General features: G+C 40.7%; 1 protein-coding gene and 1 pseudogene across 4 annotated transcripts in view; one reads left to right on the forward strand and one right to left on the reverse strand.

The window, feature by feature from the left end:
* The window catches only part of SELENOI (selenoprotein I), a 41,871-nt gene that overhangs the window by 10,317 nt on the left and 9,244 nt on the right, over positions 1-22,310 (reverse strand). For 2 of the 4 annotated variants that reach the window (XM_030311485.2, XM_030311486.2), the window contains exons 2-6: positions 13,627-13,695; positions 13,089-13,197; positions 10,906-10,980; positions 4,878-5,140; positions 3,815-3,923 (exon numbers count right to left, since the gene is read on the reverse strand). In XM_030311485.2, the coding sequence (XP_030167345.1) occupies positions 3,815-3,923; positions 4,878-5,140; positions 10,906-10,980; positions 13,089-13,197; positions 13,627-13,695 (625 nt within the window). The remainder of the gene's footprint in view (positions 1-3,814; positions 3,924-4,877; positions 5,141-10,905; positions 10,981-13,088; positions 13,198-13,626; positions 13,696-22,310) is intronic. The other 2 variants (XM_030311487.2, XM_030311488.2) reach the window with 1 other exon arrangement.
* Positions 9,533-19,007, forward strand: LOC115509816 (annotated as a pseudogene).

Genomic DNA, 22,310 nt, shown 5'->3' on the forward strand with positions numbered 1-22,310 from the left:
GGAAGCACAGGTAGGGAGCCAGGGCTGAATCAATTGACCCAGAATCACTGTGACGCTGAGGTGTTGAAAGCAGGCTGACACAAACTGGCAAAAGATTTGCTACCAAGAGTATTTTTAGTTTAAAATATCTTGAAATAGCTCTAGCTTAAATACAGCAAGCATGTGGGAAGCTTGAGCTCTATACGGGTTGCCAAAAAGACATACCACATCTTCTCTTACTCCTCTCAACGGCACCTAATGTGCTTTCCATAAAAAGGACGGGCATATCTCAGAGATATTACAGGTCGACTCCGTACCACCGCAACAAAACAAACATCGAACAGCACAAGAAAGTCACGTGAATTTTTTGGTTTCCCAGTTACGTTTATACTATAATGTAGTCTATTAAGAGCGCAATGGCATTATGTCTAAAACAAATGTGCTTGCCTTAATTTAAAAATACTTTATGGCTCTAAGACTCTAACCATCATCTGAGCTTTCGGCGAGGTGCAAGCTTTTTGCTGGTGGAGGGTCTTGTCTTGAGGCTGATGGCTCCTGACTCTTCAGGGGGGTGGCTGCTGAAGATCGGGGCGGCTGTGGCAAGTTCTCAAAACAAGACACAATGAAGCTTCCCAGTGAAGCTTCTCACTCCTCCTTTCACAATTTCTCTACAGTATGTGAGGCTGTCTGATAGGGTTTTATCCACTGCAGAACTTCTTTCAAAATAGTCAATCCTCTCTAATCCTGCCACCGCTTTGTTTCAACTTAGTTTATGCAATACGCGAAATCCTTTGTTGTCGTTTCAACAATCTTCAGGGCATCTTCACCAGTAGATACTATCTCAAGAAGACCATGTTGTTTTTTCATCCATAAGAAGTAACTCATCTGCTACAAAGTTTGAGCACCAGATTGCAGTAACTCAGTCCCAGCTTCAGGCTCCACTTCGAATTACAGTTCTCTTGCTGTTTCCGCCACAGCTAGTTACTTCCTTCGCTGAAGTCTCGAACCCCTCAAAGTCATCCATCCATAAAGGCTGGAATCAACTTCTTCCAAATTCCTGTCAATGTTGATATTCTGACCTCTCCCCATGAATCACAAATGTTCTTAGTGGCATCTACAATACTGAATCCTTTCCAGGTTTTCAATTTACTTTGCCTAGATCCATCAGATCTTACAGCCTTATAAATCTGTATTTATTTCTTCAATAATAAGACTTGAAAGTTCAAATTATTCTTCAAGCTCCTGCAGGATGGATGCTTTGTTAGCAAGCAGGAAAACAACGTTAATCCCATTGTACACTGTAATCAGAGCTCTTGGGCGACTAGGTGCTTGTCAATGAGCAGTAATATTTTGAAAGGAATCCTTTTTTTCTGAGCAGATCTCAATAGGGGGCTTAAAACACTCAGCAAACCATGTTGTAAACAGATGTGCTACTGTCCAGGCTTTGTTGTTCCATGTATAGAGGACGGGCAGGGTGGATTTGGCAAATTCTTAAGGGCCCTAGGATTTTCAGAATAGTCGATCAGCACTGGCTTCACGTTCAAGTCACCAGCTGCATTAGCCCCTACCGTGAGAGTCAGCCTGTCCTTTGAAGCCCTGAAACCAGGCACTGACGTCTCCTCTCTAGCTATGAAAGTCCTAGATGGCATCTCCTTCCGATATTAAGGCTGCTACAGGTACACTCAAAATCTGTTGTGTCGTGTAGCCACGTTCTTGAATTATCTGAGGCAGATCATCCGGAGAACTTGCCGCGGCTCCTACATCAGCACTTGCTGCCTCATCCTGCACTTTTACGACACAGAGAAGTCTTCTTTCCTTAACCGACTGAGCCACTCAGGCGCCCCAAGGCTTCTTTCCTTTAAACCTCACCAACCAACCTCTGCGAGCTTCACGCTTCTCCTGCAGCTTCTTCCCCTCCCTTGGTTTTCCTAGAAGTAAAGAGAGCTAGGGCCTTGTTCTGAATTAGGCTTTGGCTCAAGGGAATGTTGTGGCTGCCTTGATCTCCTATTCAGACCACTAAAACTTCCTCCATGTCACAATAAGGCTGCTTCTCGCTTTCGTATCATTCTTGTGTTTAGGAAGGAGCACTTTTCATTTTCTTCAAGAGCTTTTCCACTGCATTTACAAACTTAGCTAAATGTGTGGCGCAAAGGGCCTGGCTTTGGGCCTATCTCGGCTTTCGACATACCCCCCTTACTAAGCTTCGTCACTTCTAGTTTGTAATTTAAAGAGGGAGACATGTGACTCTTCCTTTCACTTGAGCACTCAGAAGCCACTGGAGGGTCATTAATTGGCCTAATTTCAATACTGTGTCTCAGGAAACAGGGAGGCCCGATGAGAGGGAGAGCGGAGGGTGGGTGGCACAGTCAGACACACACAATCGTCTATTAAATGGCCGTCTTCCGTGGGCCCAAAACAATTCCAACAGTAACATCAAAGACCGCGCGTCACAGACCACCATAGCGAATACAATAATGATGAAGAAGTGTGAAATACTGTGAGAATTACCAAAATCTGACAGACAGAGACATGAAGGGAGCCAACGCTGTTGGGAAAATGGTGCTGACAGACTTGCCCGACAAAGGGCTGCCACAAGCCTTCAATTTGTAAAAGAGACAAGTATCTGCAAAGCACAATAAAGTGCAATAAAACAAGGTATGCCTGTATGGGGAAAGCTGTGTTATTTACTTATACAGAAACGTGTGGGCTTTTGTTTTATTTCAGAAAGAAGAATTCAGGTAAACTCGTAAGTTACATGGAAAATTATGTGCCTATTAAAAGTATCCACTTTGCCATCCCCAAATATATCTCACACCTCAGAGGATTCCATCTTCTCGTTAAGTTGAACACTTCAACGTAAAATGCAACAATCCATCCACAAGACTAGCCACTTAAATCAGAAGGTTCACTATGTGGTGGGAGTGAAAAGAAGCTAGCCTTGTCAGGCTAAAGAAATCCGTTCTTACAAAAACCCCGAAAAAACATTTGGAAGATTACAGCAGGGTTCTAAAATATCTGTAGACCAGAGCAACAGAGAACGGCCCAAACCACTGCCTAAAAGCCAGCCGTTTCTAAGCTTTATCTAACGCCCATTCTATTAGCAAGGTGCACTGGGTAGTGAGGGGGTTATTTTTCAGATAAGGGAACAGAGCAATAGCCGACAGCTTGCTTTTTTTTTTGCTTTTTTTTTTTTTTCTTCTACAGAGGTCCTAATGCCACTCCTAGTGCCCCGGAGTAACAGCCCAGATAACTTCCTCTTTGCATAGAAAACACTGCCCCACTCAGTTAATCATCCCGTAGATATTCCCTCTGGCTAAAATCAAAAGGGAAACATTACCACAATCCAAATTTTTTACCAAATAAAACATTGTTACCAAAATCCTTTACCTAATATCCGGTGGCAAAAGAGAGTAGGGGAGGAGAATAGCACAACTTTCCAATGAATGTATTACAAAGTAATCTGTGTCATCTATTTCCTACAAACTAATGGTCTTCAATTCTGAGATAGGCACGAAATCTACACCAAATGTCCACCTAAATGTGGATCCTCTCAAACAGTCTAGATTCATTTAAACAGTTAGTTCACGAGGTTTATGCGATTTTGGTATTTATTTTCTTCGGACTAGAAACAGCTTGGTGCCACACACAAAAAAACCACAACACAGGAATTTTGTTTTCCTTAACTGGTTTGGTTGAAACCCTACAGGGCTATAGGGCTGTTCTGCTCGCTGGAGGGAACGGGAAAGAGGGACAGGTGTTACTGCTCGTAATCAATCAAACACTGGCTTGGATAACAAAGTGATGTTAAAACAGGCTTCAACATGGAGCTTCTTACCAATAATCATTGCAGTGAATAGGTCTCTATATAAGAAATTAAACAGGAAAGGTTCATACCAGGCCTCAACTCCCACAATCGCAGTCACTATGTAGACAAAAGATATAGTCTGGAAGGAAAATGCAGACAAAAGCATACAGAGGCATTAACAGCTGGAAAGGTCAAGGAGCCCGCAATGCTGTATGCAGCGTTAAATCTCGTAGTTTTAGTAAAAGCAAGAAGTACACTTAAATTTGATAATGTGGCAAGTCTTCTTCCCTTTAAAAGTTGCGGTTTTTTTAGCCAACGATGCCATAAAATAACTAACTTCTACACAATGCAAACAACTGGCCATAATTTAGAACACTTTAAGGCACTTCAGGAATCGGTTAAGGTACGACACGGTCCAATTTGCCTACCCGATCACTTTCTTCAAACATTCCAATGTCTGAGGCTTTACTGGGACCTTAGGTACAAATGGGCAAAATGGCAACACAAAAAGCTGGGATTCGAAGGCAGGGAGACTTAATAGCAAGCCTCTTAAGTAAAAGAAAACAAGTATCTCTACTCATTGAAAGCTCCCAGTAAAGACAAAAAAGCAACAATTATATGTGCATCTCTCTCTTTACAAAATCAACAGTTCAAAGGAATATTTATTAACATTTAGAAACTGCTCATTTTTTAGTTAATAATGACATTGTGATTATGTCTTTTTAAAAGTGCTTTTACTACTTAGAGATAGATGGGAAAATGTTGATCACATAATATCAGGAATTTCCTTTAAAATAATTGGGAGGAAGGGTATACATGAAACTAGACTGGCCACATAGCTGTTGAACCTAAGGAACAGGTACATAAGGGTTCACTATGCTATCCCTACTTTTTTATGTGCTTGAGATTTTCATAAATAAGCAACAAATAATACGAGATAAAAAGGAAATTTTTTTAAAAGCACACATCAGTTCTGGCCAAAAAAGCATAAGGGCAATAAAGAAGGAATGACAATGACAAAGACTACTCCCTTCCCCCTCCCCCCAAAAAATTCATAGCACTGTTGAAAATTTAAGGCAGAACACATACTTACCACCTGGCTAATGTCATATCCCCACGGCAGGAAAAGAATCCCTGTATTATACTTTTCCCAGTGGGACAGGATAAAAGAAAACAAAACTACCCATAGTAGGAGATAAAGAACAAAAACACGGACACCAGATGGTCCTCGTCCAAAGATGGAATACACAGTCACAACAAAGTAAACACATGACCAACTATCAAGGCCATGGTCAAAAAGCTCCCCTAAAGGGGTGCTGGAATTGGTTCTCCGGGCCTGCTTTCCATCCACACCATCTGCAACAGAAACACATTACCATGGGAAAAGGTCAACATCGGTACCGCAGGGAGAAAATCTTCTTTAACAAACTGGAGAAACACAAAACAAATCAGTGTATCATAGGAATGTTGATGAACTAAAGTACAGCGACCAGCCAGGACTGTAAAAATCCAACCTCTAATTTCTACAATTCAAAGATTTCAGAAAACAAACAAACAAACAAAAAAACCCACCTTAATTTCTTAGAGTTTAACCTAAAACTTAAAGTATATTACATCAACTAAATGGTGTCAATTTTAGATGTGAGGACAAAGCATTGTAGTTGGACTCTGAATTCTTCCAAATCGGACTAACAACTGAGTTGTTCTGCTAGCCACAAATTCTCAGGCCTCCAGAGAATATGCAATAGTTATTCATCACAACTGATCTAACCACTCCTTGCTCTAGGATCCAAAAACATCCCGAACTTCAGTCGTAACACCTATTTCATCTTGTTTGAAATTACAGTCACTTTGTTACAGATGTGCTCCTTCCCCGATTTTAAGTGCTTTCAGAAAAGGCTTTGCACACAGCAGGTGTTCAGTAAATACAAGAATTAAACGTATTGAAACTGTGCAAGGCACTGTTCCTGATGCTGTGAAGATTATCATAAGAATAATCTCCAAATAAAGTAAGTTTGCGTCCTCAGTGTTTATAACTGAGAATGGAGACAAAACATGGCGATTAAAGATACAGTACATCCCAAACCACAAAAGAGTTCGGAAAAGGGACAAGCACTCTTCAGGCTAAGATAATCAAGAACGGCCTTCCAGACCAGATGAAACCTGAGTGGGGACATAAAGAATGAGTTGGATTTCAGTAGATAAGAGTATGCTGTTTCAAGAGGAGGGAGTGCTATCAGCAAAAACACCAAGATGGAAAAGCACATGCGTGTTCAGAGAATGCCAAAGTAGTTTATGTCGACCAGAGGAAACCAGTAGGTAAAGAGGGCGGTAGAGAGGCCAGAAGGGAGGCTGGAGCCAGCTCAGAAGTTTCAGGGAGTACGGGGAGCTACGAGAAGGATGTGAGTAGGGGAATGACAGGGGTAAAGGTAGTGACGTGCTTCAGGAAGATTCACCTGGCAGCAGTGTGAATGGCAGGCTAGAGAGAGAACACTAACCAGTAAGGCCCGCACTGACATGGAATACAGCAGGAATGAAAGGCTGGAGGCAGGTGAGATATTAAGAAAGTCAAACTGGCAATGCAGCAAAAGATGAGCGGTGAGGCTAAAGGACCAGAAGATCCTCCCGATTTCCCGTCTGGGTAACTAAGAGAGTGGTAGAAATGGGGAAGTCCAAAGAGCCTGCCTGACGGAAAAGATGCTGAGTACAAGTTTAGATGCTAAAACTGAACTGTTGGCAGAATTATCCACATGGTCATGTCAAGCAACTCAACCTCAGGTACTTACTAACAACTCAGAAAATATATGAGGGCTAGATAGAAACACAAGAGTCATCTCAATAGTGGTAAGAATTATCGAGGGAATAAGAGGAAAGGGAAAGTTGAGGATACAGCACAGTGAAACACCTTCATTTAGGGGCAGAAACAGAGGAGCTGGGGCGTGAGGGGTGTAGGGAGAGAAAAAGAGAGGGAGAACAGTAAAACCTAGTTAAAAAGAAGAGTCTGAGGGGCGCCTGGCTGACTCAGTCGGAGGGGCACGTGACTCTTGATCTCAGGGTTGTGAGTTCGAGCCCCATGTTGGGTGTAGAGATTACTTAAATAAAACTTAAAAAAAAAAAAAGAGTCTGAAGCATTGCTCTACACGCTTGTGCAAGAACCAACCACCCTGCTATAAATAAGACACAATTCCTGTGGTCTCTCAGGAACCAAAGAGTCTAGTAGGAGAGACAATATTAAGGAAAAAAAAAAAATCTGAACTATAAAAATTTCTCCCCAAAAGAAACAGTTCTATTAACAAGTGCAGCAGGATTAGGCTAATAGTAAAGATTCAGGAATTAAAAATTCCTATAATTACCTGTGCTTATCTGGCTCACTATAGTATTATCCCAGTGTCTAGCTCAGTTTGTTGCAAAGAAGGCCTTTAGGGGCACCTGGGTTAAGTGTCTGACTCCTGATTTCAGCTTAGGACATAATCTCACAGTTAGGGAGTTCAAGCCCCGCGTCGGGCTCTGTGCTGATAGTGGAGAGCCTGCTCGGGATTCCCTCTCCCCCTCCTCCCTCTGCCCCTACCCTGCTTGTGCTCTCTGTCTCAAAATAAATAAATAAACTTTAAAAAATCTTTTTTTTTTTTTTTTTTTTTTTTTTCAAAAAGAAGGCCTTTAAAAATATTGTTGAAGGAACACATGAGAGGACGAATCCCAGATTCCTGCCCAAATACTGCAGATCTCTGTTATATAGCGTTAGGAACATTTCTGCTAGCTGAAGTATTTCCAAAAAGTCTTTTCTCATTATTTGCTGGCTTAATTTACTATTTGCAGGGCAACTCCTGTGCATTTGTTACAAATACTAAATCCGTGAACTGCATACTAATTAGGTCTTGTACATCTTCCCACTGAACCCATTCCAGCTCCACCAGTCTGGGGTGTGCGAAGTTACACAATGTTTTTTCAGAAAGGTAATTCCGGGTATATAGCATATATTATGACAAAAGAACAAAACAAAACAAAACAAAAACACCTCAGGCGGACCCAGAGCAGCACCCTGTGATCAAACACATTAGTATTTCTGCAGCAAAATGTAAGAACAATCACACTAGTAGAATATAGTTTAAAAGTTGCCTCATGTTGGTTCAAGGCAGTTTTGCAACAAATAGTTCACGTTCGGTCAGGATTTTTGCCAAAACTGTGGATGTGAAAAAGGTAGATAATATGGTATATCAAAAAGCTCTTATGACCTGCCGTTAAAAGTCAGAGCCCTCAGGCCACTCTCACCTTTTTCCCTATTCCTCCCTGCCCTTGGCAACCAAACCCTAGAGCAGATTTTTTTTTTAATGTTTCGAAATGTTTATTTATTTATTTTGACAAAGAGGGAGAGAGGGAATCCCAAGCAGGCTCTATGCTGTCAACACAGAGGGGCTCGACCCCATGAACCGTAAGATCATGAGCCAAAATCAAGAGTCAGATGCTTAACTGACTGAGCCACCCCTGCAGCAGAATTTTTTTATTTTTAATTTTTTAATGTTTTTATTTTTGAGAGAGAGACAGTGTGAGCGGGGGAAGGGCAGAGAGACAGACAGACAGACAGACAGAATCTGAAGCAGGCTCCAGGCTCTGAGCTGTCAGCACAGAGCCCTGACGTGGGGCTCGAATACATGAACTGAACATGAGATCATGACCTGAGCTGAAGAGGGACACTAAACTGACTGATCCACCCAGGCGCCCCTACAGCAGAATTTTTAAACCTGCTCATCTTTAAGAACAAATACGCAAAAGCTTCTGCCTAAAATGTAATTTTTCACTAAGCTTTCTCCTAATTCTTCTGGACTTCACTCTCTTCCTTCCCCAAATTCTTGCAGTTCTGGTCACCTGCAATGTCAGCATGTAATCATATACCAGATTATACTGGTTTTATGAGTCATTTTTATCTGAGAGATCTAAGCAACTTTAAGTCAGGGTCTGGTATTTTATATTCACTTAAAAACTATATACTTAAAAAAAATCATGAAAAGCTGGGGGGGAGGGGTGGGCAGGGTGGCTCAGTCGGTTGAGCGTCCAACTTCGGCTCAGACCACGATCTCGCGGTTTATGAGCTCAAGCCCTGTGTAGGCCTCTGTGCTGACAGCTCAGAGCCTAGAGCCTGCTTTGGATTCTGGGTCTTCCTCTCTCTCTCTGACCTTCCCTCACTTGTGTTCTCTCTCTCTCTCTCTCTCTCTCTCTCTCAGAAACAATAAATGAATAAACTTTACAAAAATCATTTTAAAAACTAATAAAAAAATAAACTTTATAAATAAAAATGAAAACTATATACTGACTACCTACTATGTGTTAGGTACTGTTCTAAATACTGGGCACACAGTCCTCAAAGAATGTACGCTTTAGAGTAGAGAGACAAGTAGGTCATAAGGTTTTGAGTGCTATGGAGAAAAATAAAGCAGGGAAGGAGAATAGGAGAATGCAGGACAAGCCACGCAAACAGAACCAACAAAAAGCATTCTTGGCAACATAGACAGTTATGGCCTAGCACAGGGACCTCCCTCACCACCTCCCGCACCAAATAAGAATTAATTACTTTCTTATTCTCCCACTCATTCCTGTTTCCCCGCTGTGCTCTATTGTAGCAGCTCTCTCCATACTCCACAATTATCTGACAGGTCGGCATTGTTTCCCAAACTGAAGGCAAAAATGACGTCTTATTCCAGTTGCTGGTAAATATTTTTTGTAAGGAGCCAGATAGTATATAGTTGAGGCATTATGGGTCATCAGGAGACACCGTTGCTACTACTCAACCTTGTCTTTGTTGCAAAAAGCAAGCATAGAGCCCTTTTGGCTCCCCGAGCAGAGCCATGGCAATCAGTAAGAAGGGCCTTACAAAAGGCAGCAAAAAAGGGGGCCAAGAAGAAAGTGATTGATCCATTTGCTAGGAAAGATCAGTATGAAGTGAAAGCACCAGCTATGCTTGATATAAGACTGACCCTCCCCCGTTCATGCTCTGCCTCTCTCTGTCTCAAAAATAAATAAACGTTAAAAAAAAAAAAAAAAAAAAAAAAAAAAAAGAAATATTGGAAAAACACTAGTCACGAGAACTCAGGGAGCCAAAACTGCATCTGATGGCCTCAAGCGTTGTGTTTTTTAAGTGAGCCTTGCTGATCTACAGAATGATGAAGTTGCATTTAGAAAATCCAAGCTAATAACTGAGGATGTTCAGGGCAGAAACTGCCTAAGTTCTATTGTGTGGATCTCACCCGTGGAATTCTAGGAAAGTTCCATGGTCACAAAATGGCAGACCACGATTGAAGCTCATGTTGATGTCAAGCCACCGACAGTTATTTGCTTCATCTATTTTGTGTTGGTTTTACTAAAAAAACCAAATTTAGATTTGGAAGACCTTTAGGCTCAGCACCAACAGGTCCACCGTGTTCAGAAAAAGACAATGGAAATCATAATCCGAGAGGTGCAGACAAATGACTTGAAAGCACTGGTCAATAAACTGATTCCAGACAGCATCGGAAAAGACACAGAAAGGCATGTCCATCTATTTATCCACTCCATGATATCTTCATTAGAAAAGTAAAAGTGCTAAAGAAGCCCAGGTTTGAGTTGGGAAAGCTCATGGAGCTTCATGGTGAAGGTAGTAGTTCTAGAAGCGCTACTGGGGATGAGACCAGTGCTAAAGTTGAACGAGCTGATGGATATGAGCCACCAGTCCAAGAACCTGTTTAAAATTCAGTCATTTAATGGTGACAAATAAGAAGTCTTATTTGTGACGTTAAAAAAAAAAAAAGACAGAAAGCAAGCAAGAAAGCAAGCAGGCAGGCAGGCATAGACAACAAGTAAAGGAATGAATATAGCAGTGTTCCAACAAAACTTTACTTATAAAAATAGGACAGAGTCGGCCTGCAAGAGGCAGTTTGCCAACTCATATCTTATTCTCTGCATCCCTAGCAATGAATGACAATATTTTCCAGAGAGAAACTCAAAAACATATTTATTATACTGAATAGGAAATCAGTAAGCCCTAGTTAAAATGAATTAAGCATAGGAGAAAATGTTAATTTAGTGGATGGCTATCCTTGCTGAAAGAGTCACCAGCCATTGACTAAAATGAATATTTGCCAATTTCTTACCTAGAGTGTAGGCTATGAAGTTGAGGATTCCCACCACAATCCAAACCCAGTCGGGTACATGCTTGTGACCCGGTGCTGCAAAGGAAAACACTCAGACTTCAATACAAAGTATGATCATTCTTACTACAGCACCCACTGCCATTGAGAAATATTTCTATTAAATAGAAGTTCTATTAAATAGAAGTTAAATAGAAGTTTACAATACACTTTTAATGCAGATTTAGGTAAATATTAAAATACATCAGGACACTGACAAAACCAAAGAAGTAACTGCCCAACCCCTCATAAGCAATAGGCACTTATTTTGAGCTTTAATCATAACTCAAAACTGACTGTTCATCTCTACCTGAAAATTACTTATATGCTAAGAATGAAAAGTAATGTTTTTGGAACTTAAAAGATGCTTGTGTTTAATCTGATCTTCACTGTTGACGAATATCCTACAAACACGTATTGAACCTTCAATCTATATTTTCTCACTACATTATTAACTAGCTAAACAAAAGACCTTTTCATTTGGGTGACTAAGTATCAGAAGGTCTGGGTTCCAGTCCTGGCTCTATATTCAAGCAGCCGTGCGACCATGAATAGATCGTTTAGCCTTTCCTATCTTCCATTTCCCAAATATACCAGGACTAGATGGTTTATCTGGTCCTCTAGTTTCTATGATTTGGGGAAATACACATAATATTTACATATTTTTAGCCCTCTTAATAACTAGTAAATAATGTTAGAGTAGTTAGAAAAATTAGTATTTCTAGTTATGAAAGAAACTTTTGAAGACGTTCTAAAGATTAAAATACAAATTTTTAAAAGCCGCTTAATATCAAAACCATGCTTGATAAAATTTAATCTTATTATCCACATAGTACCTTATGATCTTCGATTGTCATTTTATTACATGTACAAAAGCTATGGCTTAAAATTTCAATTGCTAAAGGTAGGCATACATACAGTTTCAATATTCAGAATTTCTATAGGATCAAGTTGTAAGTTTTTGAAACTCTGAACTTTCCTAAAAAAACAATGTTGTTGGTGACTTAATTTCTCCAGGTCAGTCCACAAAAGTCTGCTAACCCCACAACACCAGTGAATTATAACACTAAGACTATTTACTACATCATTGATAAATATTCTTACTGGAAAATACATACTCTGACTTAGAATGCAAAAATTATTCATCCACCTCCATCTTTCTATTCCTCTCAACCCTATCAACCGGCTGAGCAATGAAAATAAACTCAATCGGCCATTTATCCCCCCTCATCCCAAATACAGCCAGATTCTGTCCTATGGCCTGGGGCAGAAACAGGGCAAGGGAATGTGAAGACAGGAACAACTATGAAAGAAAACACTGGAGTCTGGGGTGGAAGCAGGCCAACAACTGCCTCCAAAAGCATTTCTCTTCTCCCTTCCCCAACTGACTTCTGTCAATAAACGTCCACGGTCTAAGAACCATTTTCACAGGAAACTTGGAGTTATTCAAGGCAAATGTGGATGCTGAGCAGAGGGAAAGAGAGATCACATTCCCGTCAAAGGCGGGGGGTGATTTTTCTTGCATCATTAGAAAAAGAGAAGGGAGGGGTGCCTGGGTGGCTCAGTTGGTTAAGCGGCCGACTTCGGCCCAGGTCATGATCTGGCGGTCCGTGAGTTCGAGCCCCGCGTCAGGCTCTGTGCTGACAGTTCAGAGCCTGGAGCCTGTTTCAGATTCTGTGTCTCCCTCTCTCTGACCCTCCCCCGTTCATGCTTTGTCTCTCTCTGTCTCAAAAATAAATAAACGTTAAAAAAAAAAAATTTTAAAAAGAAAAAGAGAAGGGATATTTCTGGAACTGGTATAAATACGTTGGACCCTGCTTATACTCACTTTCAGGCAAAGTGTCACAGTCCTAAATATTTTGTCTTCTTGTAAATCCAATTATTCTTTATGTATCAAAACCCCACTGCTTTTTAGACAGCCCATCTACATTAAGTAGCCAATTTGGTTTCTAGAACTTAATGGAAATATGCATAACAGATTGTGAAAACACAACTTAGGTTTTACACCCAATTCTAACATTTTACATACCTTTAAAATATCCAGAACTTCTCCAACAGACAAGCATATCAATTGAACCAGAAAATAACCACATGTCATTTTTCTCCATTTAGGCATTTTAAATTTTATATTAAAGTAATAATCTTACCTGAAGCATAAAAGTCAGGATCAAAGTATGCCATGAGTAGGAAATTGAACACAACCAGCAGAAAGCCAGAGAAGGTTATCAGATTTGGAGCCAGCCAAGTAGGAAATACCTATTTGTTTCAAAATAATTACAAAATAATTAAAGTAAAGGAAGCGCTCTGGCCACTATGCAATATGAAATTTAAGTCATAATAAAAGCTATAAACTTGACAGATCATATCTAGGAGGTATATATATTAAAATGTAAACCACAATGTTCAGTTGATAGAAATAAGCATTCTATAATCAACAAACTTATAATCATATTATTTATTTTAGAAAATGTTTAAATGCATTTTATAAAAATGATAAATTCTAGTATAAGAATATAAACTTACACTTCAACAATAAAATAAATCAAAAGGTATGTGACTAAGGGAAAGGAGAATGAGAGAGTAATTTCTCTAGACATCTTACTAAACAAACACTTGTATCCATAACACTCCTTAAAATACTTACAACTTACTAAAACGTAAGTACAAGCCTATTAATCGTCTTACCTTTACTATAGTATTCCAAAATGGATGCATGACATACAGAGAGAGTGGATTGGTATCCACAGCACTGTACTGTTAAGAAATGAAAAGAAAATATTCAGTTCTCCTTGCACACTGGCAAGTAGTACAATAATCCTGGAGCGGAAGTAATACTACAAAAATAACCCAGAGAACATGTCTGTTTACATGATGTCCTGGTCTATATAACAGAACTGGAGGAACAATATAAATAGGGCAAAGACAGTCAAGTACAGCCACGTTTCTCTGTTTCACTCAACCAACTTTTATAGTGTTACACTGTTTCGGTGGGGAGATTTATATTGCTTACAAGGTCTCACTCACAATGCAAGATCAAAAACGCTCCCACTGTGTACATTCAAACACTGACTTTCTCAACCTCCTTCGAATACGCTTACTAAGTGTGCAACCTCAGGCAAGTTACTTCATCTCCGCCTTAGTTTGTCCGCTTGTAAATGAGGATGATAGCTTCTACCCCAAAGGTCTGCCATAAAAATTAGGCAAATTAACCATACGCATGAGTGCTACGTATTAGATATTACTAACTGTGCTTTAACCACCAAAGGATGACAGATCCCTTTACAGCAGAAAAACGGATCACATACATAAGCAACGGAAGACAACAATAGGTTAGGGTTCTGTGGCAATCAAGTTTATTCCCTAATTATGGAGTTACTCAGTAAAAATTCAAAGGAGATTTTAACAAATAGACACACACATACTGGAGTACCTGGCATGCTGGAAGCACTCCACTAGGTGTGGGGAAGAAGGGATACTTAATTGGTAAGGGATCATTCCCACCTCAAAGAGTGGGAATATTACCTAATTCGTCCAGTTGACATTTACACAATGTCACAAAGAGTCAAATGTCTGAAAAAAAGTTTGTGTTGTTGTTTTTTTTAAATTAAGTCTATTTATTTATCTTGAGAGAGAGTGTGTGCAAGAGACAGCAGGGGAGGGGCAGAGAGAGAGGGAAAGAATCCCAGGTAGGCTCCGATGCGGTGCTCAGCCACACGACGGTGAGATCATGACTTGAGCCTCAATCAAGAGTCAGACACTTAACGGACTGAGCCACCCAGACACCCCAAAAAGTTTTGGGTTTTGTTTAATTAATTTTGAAAGAGACAGCAAGCAGGGGAGGGGCAGAGAGAGAGAGGGAGAATCTCACACAGGCTCCGCTGTCAGCACAGAGCCCAACGTGGGGCTCAAACCCACAAACCGTGAGATCATGACCTGAGCCAAAATCAAGAGTTGAATGCTCAACTGGCTTAGCCACCCAGGAACACCCACCCCCCCCCCGAAAAGTTTTGTATTTTACATTTATGCTTAGTATGTACATAAAATTGGTAGTAAGCGTTTGAATATCTAATTTTTTAAAAATCATAAAGGTCAAATTTCTCCCTGAATGCTTTTGAATACACAGGAAGTGTTTTCTCATCAGTGTTTCAAGACTCACAAGTGTGATGGAACAAAAATAGTAAATAAACAGAAATAACTTAAAATACTGGAGCAAAGACAGATAACTAGTTAAGTCAAAATGATCGAACAGACTCCATGTCTGAGTACCTTCATTTCTCCAACCCATTCCGACTGAAATGGGATCAGTGGGACAAAGGACCTGAGCTAGACGGTGGGAGGAAAACGGAGAACTCTGCCAGCCACAGTGAGAGGCTGTGCGGCTTCAGCCAGACTCCAGGCGGGAGCCTGCTTAAATGCATGTTACTGTTCTGACTACAATCAATTTGTGGGGCACCCAGCTGGTTCAGTTGGAAAAGCATGGGACTCTTGATCTCAGGGTCACGAGTTCAAGCCCCACATTGGGTGCAGAGAGATACTTAAAAAAATAAACCTAAAAAAAAAAAAAAAAAAGAAGTTTTCTCTAAAAAAGTTTTTTTAAATAAAATAAAAAAATAAAATAATAAAATAAAATAAAATAAAATAAAATAAAATAAAATAAAATAAAATAAAATAAAACTGGTACTTGCACGGCTCTCTACAGGCCACAAAGCCTTTCCACATAATAGACACAGCTACATCTACACCTCTGCAGAATGAGGGGTCCTCAACTGACAGGACTGCTTGGATTTAAGTCTCTGCACCTGAGGACACAGATCGAGTAGGAGCCCCTGGCAGCTGCCAATAACAAGGGGGAGGCCCTGGCCACACCCAGACCCACTTGATGTAGCCAGCGGGTCAGATAAACGGGGAAACCACACATTTCAAGTCCACCATCTACTGCAAAGTACAAAAGTTGTAAGAAGTCCAAATCAGAAGGAAACTGTTTTTTGGGGTTTTTTTTTGTTGTTGTTTTTTTTTTTAATTTTTTTTTTCAACGTTTTTTTTTATTTATTTTTGGGACAGAGAGAGACACAGCATGAACGGGGGAGGGGCAGAGAGAGAGGGAGACACAGAATCGGAAACAGGCTCCAGGCTCCGAGCCATCAGCCCAGAGCCTGACGCGGGGCTCGAACTCACGGACCGCGAGATCGTGACCTGGCTGAGGTCGGACGCTTAACCGACTGCGCCACCCAGGCGCCCCTGAAAAGCTCCTCTTTTTAAACCCTCAAGTTTTACCATTAAACTTCTACTTCAGGAGATCAGTAGTATGAAAAGAACAAACAGCTAAATATAAGAAAGTCAGTCTGCCTAAATGGATCTTCCACATTTAAGCTCAAGTAAGCAAGAAAATGTAATAGGAGATCACAAAAGGTAGCAACCAATAAACCTAAAGAACACTCCGTGCTCTAGCCTTACACACCTGAGTATTTTTCAAGATCACGTATCACTTAGTATAAGCAAAGAAACTTAAAACTGTCTTGTGAGTCAACAGGAGGAAAAAAAATGATTCAGACCTTCCACATGCATGAAAAAATAAGTAAAACATACACTTTTAAAGATGTTAAACTAGATTTAGGTATTTGTTAATGCTCAGTAAACATATTTTTATTTTCTATTGGAATGGTATATATCCGAGTATCTTAACCCAGTAGGCAATCCACCGTTAAGCTCACTGTGACTTGCTTGATCTCCAGACTGCAAGGCTGGATGAAGCTATCACCCTGGAGAAATGGCTGAAAACCATAGCCTGGGTTTGAGAAAATCTCAGAATCATAAGCGTTCAGGAGATGTCTAGGTCTTATGTGCCTGACCCTCGCCTATGCAAACAGGTACAACAATCATCTGGCCTCCTTTTAAATGCCTCTGGGGCAAAAAACTCATTATTTCCACAAGCAACGCAACCCATGTTAAACTAACTTCTCTATACACTAACAAGATCCTCCCCTTGCCCCGTATTTTCTATCCTGTTTTCATTTTGTCTTACGAAGTTAAGCAGACAGGGGTCCAATTTTTCTTCCGAACAATAGTGCTTCAAATATTTGAAGACTGCTCTCTCCCTGTCCTGCCCACTTCTTCTCTTCACCTGCTTAAACATCTCATGTCCCTCTTGCTGCTCCTCTTGCCATGCCTTCAATCTTCTTCCTCACCTAGGTCTAGTCTTTAGACCAGAGGTTGGAAAGCTTTTCCGGAAAGCATCAGATACTAAATATTTTAGGCTCTGCAGGCCATACAGTCTCTGTAACAAACACTACCACTGAAGCAAGCAAGCAGTCACAGAAAGTAAGTACACAAATGGGCACGGCTGTGGTCCAGTAAAATTTTATTCACAAAAACAAGTGCCTGAGGGCTTTAGTTTGGCAATCTATACTCCACACGACCCAAAATGTTGTTAAGCCAACACGAACATGTGATCGGGGCAAAAGAAACATTTCGTGTGGTGCAGGAGTAGAAAGAACATGACCATAAGCCCCTCTTCCTCAATGACTTGTTTCTCTGATGCCCAACATATTACTTTCCTATGGCAACAAAAGCATTCTGCAGAGTTAAACACAACCGCACAGTTAAACTACCTTTCTCTACACTAATATGATGACTGTTGGAACCCAGTATTAGACTCTACATTTATCTTATCACATTTTATCTTATTAGATTCAACTCATCCTTCTATCCCTTCCAGATCTCTTCAGATTCAGACTCACTTATCAAGGTGATAGTTATGCCTCGCCAAACCCTCAGCATGTCAATGTGTCATGCTAATAATAGTACATTCACTGAAGTCTCTGTAAAAATGCTGATCAAGATAGAACTTCCGAACATTTCCCTCAAGATTGCTCTTAGTATACTGAGTAATTGTTACTTAGGTATAGAATTCGGTACCGTCACCTATGGCAATTAGTCCATCTTGCCCATGAGAAGAAATTTTCTTACCATCTTAGTAAGATCAGAATTACTTTAGATTACCTTTTGCCAAAAATCAGAAAGTTTCAGAACTTTTTTTTTTTACTTCAGTACAAGGCAAAAAATAGAGCAGCGTTCATTCTTCACTCATTCATTCATTCAGAAAGCCAACAAATATTTATGATTGAATACCTATGATTGTACCAGGCAACTTTTTGCTAGGCCCAGTGAAGAGAATGATGAACAAGACTAAAACGTTCCCTATGCTCACCAAGTCTATGGTCTTTTGTGAGATAGACGATAAGCCCAAACATAAAGAAAAATCACACGTTGTGTTAAATACTGTGAAGGAATAAGAGGGTATTTTGCAAGAGGCCAAGGGGTAGGGAGTATGCCTAGTCTGAGTGGTCAGAGAAAGCTTCACTAAGGAAGGGACACTTCGGCTGGGTCCTAAAAGATGAGAAGACCGGCAAGGAACATATGAGATATTATAGGGAGTGAAGAAGTGAGACACTAAAGAGAACATGCTGTTGTAGATTCCATTTATATGAAGTTCAAAAACAGACAAATTAACTTATGGCGAAAGAAGTCATAACAGTAGTTTGATGAGAAAGACTGAAAGGGGGCCTTCTGAGTTGCCAGAATCAATTCGATTATCTTGATCGCAGTGGTGGTTATATGGGTACATACATGTGTAAAAATTCATGAAATTAGGGGCGCGTGGGTGGCTCAGTCAGTTGAACATCTGACTCTTGATTTCAGGTCATGATCTCACGGTTTGTGGGATCGAGTCTGCAGCGCGGAGCCTGCTTGGGATTCTCTCTCTCCCTCTCTCTCTCAAAAATAATAAAATCAAAAAAAAAAATTTAATGTCATTAAATTAGACACTTAAGATCTGTGCATCTATATGTAACTTATACCTGAAATGAAATAGAAAATAAAGAATACGTGTGTGCCAGCGCGTGCGTGTGTGCATGCACACACCCACGCATATTGCAGGGAGGGGAGTGCGTGCCAAGCTACCTTCCAAGCAGAGAGAACAAAATCTGCAAAGACCACAAAGCTAGAAATACTTTGAATACTGGAAGAAGGCCAGTGCAGCTATGGTCTAGTGAGCAAGGAAGAGAGGTATGTAAATGAGACTGGAGAGGTGGGCCTGCAACATCCGGCCAGACCACAGTGAGCCAGATTTTATTGTAAACCCAGTGCATGTCCTGCTTTACATTTTTAAAGGGTCATACTGACTACAGTGCAGAAAATGGACTGGAAGGGTACCAAAGTGCAAACAGAGACCAGTTATGAGACTTACGGTACATCAGGCAGAGAGGATTATGGGTTAGGCTAGTAGCAGTACAGTAACTTCTACATTATTTCCAAATATGCTGTGAGGTACACATTTTTGAGGACAGTAAAAATGTGAGACTCCCCTTAATTTAAGAATGAAATGGGCTCTAATGAAAGGAAAACTATGAAACCACCTCCTTAGACATAGGAATATTTCCTTTATAAAGGTACTGTATTTTAAATCCCTTCTCTGTACTGATAAGAAAACGGATATGAACTGACACACCTTTGCACCAAATACAGAGCTTTGGACAAATGATTAATTAGACTGAGGCCACTGTCCCAAGTAATGCTCTACTATCTACAATCAGCAGCAGATTTCCCCTGCTTCGTTTGTCTTCTAAACAGCATAAGGAGAGGGGCGCCTGGGTGGCGCAGTCGGTTAAGCGTCCGACTTCAGCCAGGTCACGATCTCGCGGTCCGTGAGTTCGAGCCCCGCGTCGGGCTCTGTGCTGACTGCTCAGAGCCTGGAGCCTGTTTCCGATTCTGTGTCTCCCTCTCTCTCTGCCCCTCCCCTGTTCATGCTCTGTCTCTCTCTGTCCCAAAAATAAATAAACGTTGAAAAAAAAAATTAAAAAAAAAAAAAAACAGCATAAGGAGAACTGGGCTCTTACCGTCAAATCAATTTTAATATAAGGCCCGTCCTTACCCACCTGAAATATAAGCTTTACACTTATAAAACACATTTAGTTTGCTGCAGTAATCCACAAAATGTGGCTCAAGTACAAGTTAACAGTAGCTCATAAACTGCACTTCATGTTAATCACTTCAGAATGCAAGCAAACTCAAAATGACATTTCTAATTTTTAAAAATTATTTCCAAAATTCTTGAGTTCCAAAATTATTCACGTTTTGGGGAGTGTAAAAGACTGTAAAATTCAAAGATCCCAATAGCTAATAAACAGAAAGGTCCAAACTGTGAGTCCTTTCTGATTCATCCTGAAACACGTCTATGAAATTGATCACTTTGTTTGAAACCAGACTACACTTCCTTGGCTCAAATACAATCGTGACCTACCTAAACCCAATTTACTGAAATCATTATTCTCATAATATCCTCCAAAACACACTTTTTGTCTTCCAATTTGTGGCAGGCACAACCTAAAGTAATCCCCAGTGAGTCGAGCCCTTGTATAAGCAATCCCTTCCCCTTGATGGTTCATTCCACTCCCCTGAGGTGGACCCTGTGACTCGTTTCTAACCAACAGAATATAGCAAAGGTGACAGATGGCGCTGCCTATTAGGATACACTCTACGACAAAGGTGATGAGATATCCCTTCCATGATACATTTCATTATGTAAGTCTTCATCTTAGCAGTTTGGAGGAGTCTCTTGCTGACTTTTATGAAGGAAACAGCAAGGATGTGAACTGCCTGTGGTGAGGGCCATGGGGCAGGGAAAAATGGGAAAGCTCTAGGAGCTAAGAGCCTCAGCCCTAGAGCTGGAAAGAACTGAAGACTCCCAACAACCACACAAGCCTGGATGAGGGCCCCAAGCTCCAGATGAGAATATAGCCCAGATGACACCTTCACTGCAGCCTGGTGAGACCCTGACCAGAAGCTCTGGCTAACAATGATGCCCAGACTCCCAACAGAGGATGTGAGATCATAAATGTGTGCTGTCTTATGCCACCAAGTCTGTGACAATTCGTTACCCAGCAATAGGAAACTAGTGCACAGTTCGGAAAGCACTACGTCATCTTTTCTACAAAGAGCCATCTTGAGGCTCCTACCCACAAAATCAAGAACACCTGATGCCTGAGAGCTGCCATACTACATTACGGTAACAGAGTTTCTTACTGCTCTACATCCGTTTCTTGGTTTCAACTGCTCTTCAGATTGCAATAGAATTGAATATCTCTTTGATGAGGTGTTCTCAAACTGTAATCACCAAACTGAACCCAAATTCTCGGGCCCTGCCCCAGACATACGGAATCAGACACTCTGAGCACAGCCCAGCCATCTCTTTTATCGGACCCTCCTGGTGATTCGGAAGCACGCCTAGGTTTGAGGAGCACTGCTCTCCTCAATGTTGAAAACAAACATTAATGGCACTTCCACCACTCCGCGGCTGAGGGATAAACCACACCATTAGTCTAGTGACCAACGCCTTTTCCTCCTTATGGTAACTTCAAATACTGCAGTGCAAGCACGAGACACGATATAATAAAATTCAGCAAGTACTCACTAAATTTACTGAGTACAAGGCATTGTGCTAGAACAATCTGTGGTATAAAAACACCAAAGCTAAACTTAAAATGCAAAAGAAAGGGAGGAAGGGAGGAAAGGAAGGAAGGGAGGATAGAAAGGAAGAGAAGGAAGAGAAGGAAAAGAGAAGGAAGGCAAGAAGAGAAGGAAAGAAGGAAGGAAGGAAGGAAGGAAGGAAGGAAGGAAGGAAGGAAGGAAGGAAAACAAAGAAACAGGATGGGAGGGAGGGACCAACCAACCCAAGGACAAAATTTTTTAATTTCTTAAAAGACTTTTTTATCAATACAAGATTTTAAGAACTACAATAACAGAACATGACTCCGTGGGCAAGGAGATCTCATTTCAGTCAATATTATCATTTCCATCTGCTAACAAGTCAGAGGGAAGGTGGTGACAGAAGATTGGAGAAGCTAGAGCAGCAAGAACAAGCAAGTCATGATGACAGATTTGCTTGCCAAACTTAAATAATCTATAATAAATTCTAAGAGAGGACAAAAGCAGGGGTCATGTAGTGAAGAAACTAGAAATCCTTACAGAGGAAATCTGTATGATCAAATGCATGGGAAACACACAGAAGGTACTGCAGATTCTTAAACAGGAGAGTAACATTTGAGAAGATTTACCTACTCTGCCAGTTGATATGACTAAATAGAGGCGAAATCTGAAGGCCAAGACTATCAGTGGGACCCAAGCTAGACAGTGACCTGTCAGTTACTCTTCCCATTCATTAAGTTGTCACCCTTAACTTACTTTCTTAAAATACCCTTTCTCTTATAAGTTCTTGTGGTGTGGGTTCACATGTCCATTTATGTTAGACAATGCTGACAAACAGGGAAGCACAAATGTCAAGTTTTATTTCCTATTTACTTAACATTAATATA

The sequence above is a fragment of the Lynx canadensis genome, chromosome A3, assembly GCF_007474595.2.
Source record: "Lynx canadensis isolate LIC74 chromosome A3, mLynCan4.pri.v2, whole genome shotgun sequence".
NCBI classification, from domain to species: Eukaryota; Metazoa; Chordata; class Mammalia; order Carnivora; family Felidae; genus Lynx; species Lynx canadensis.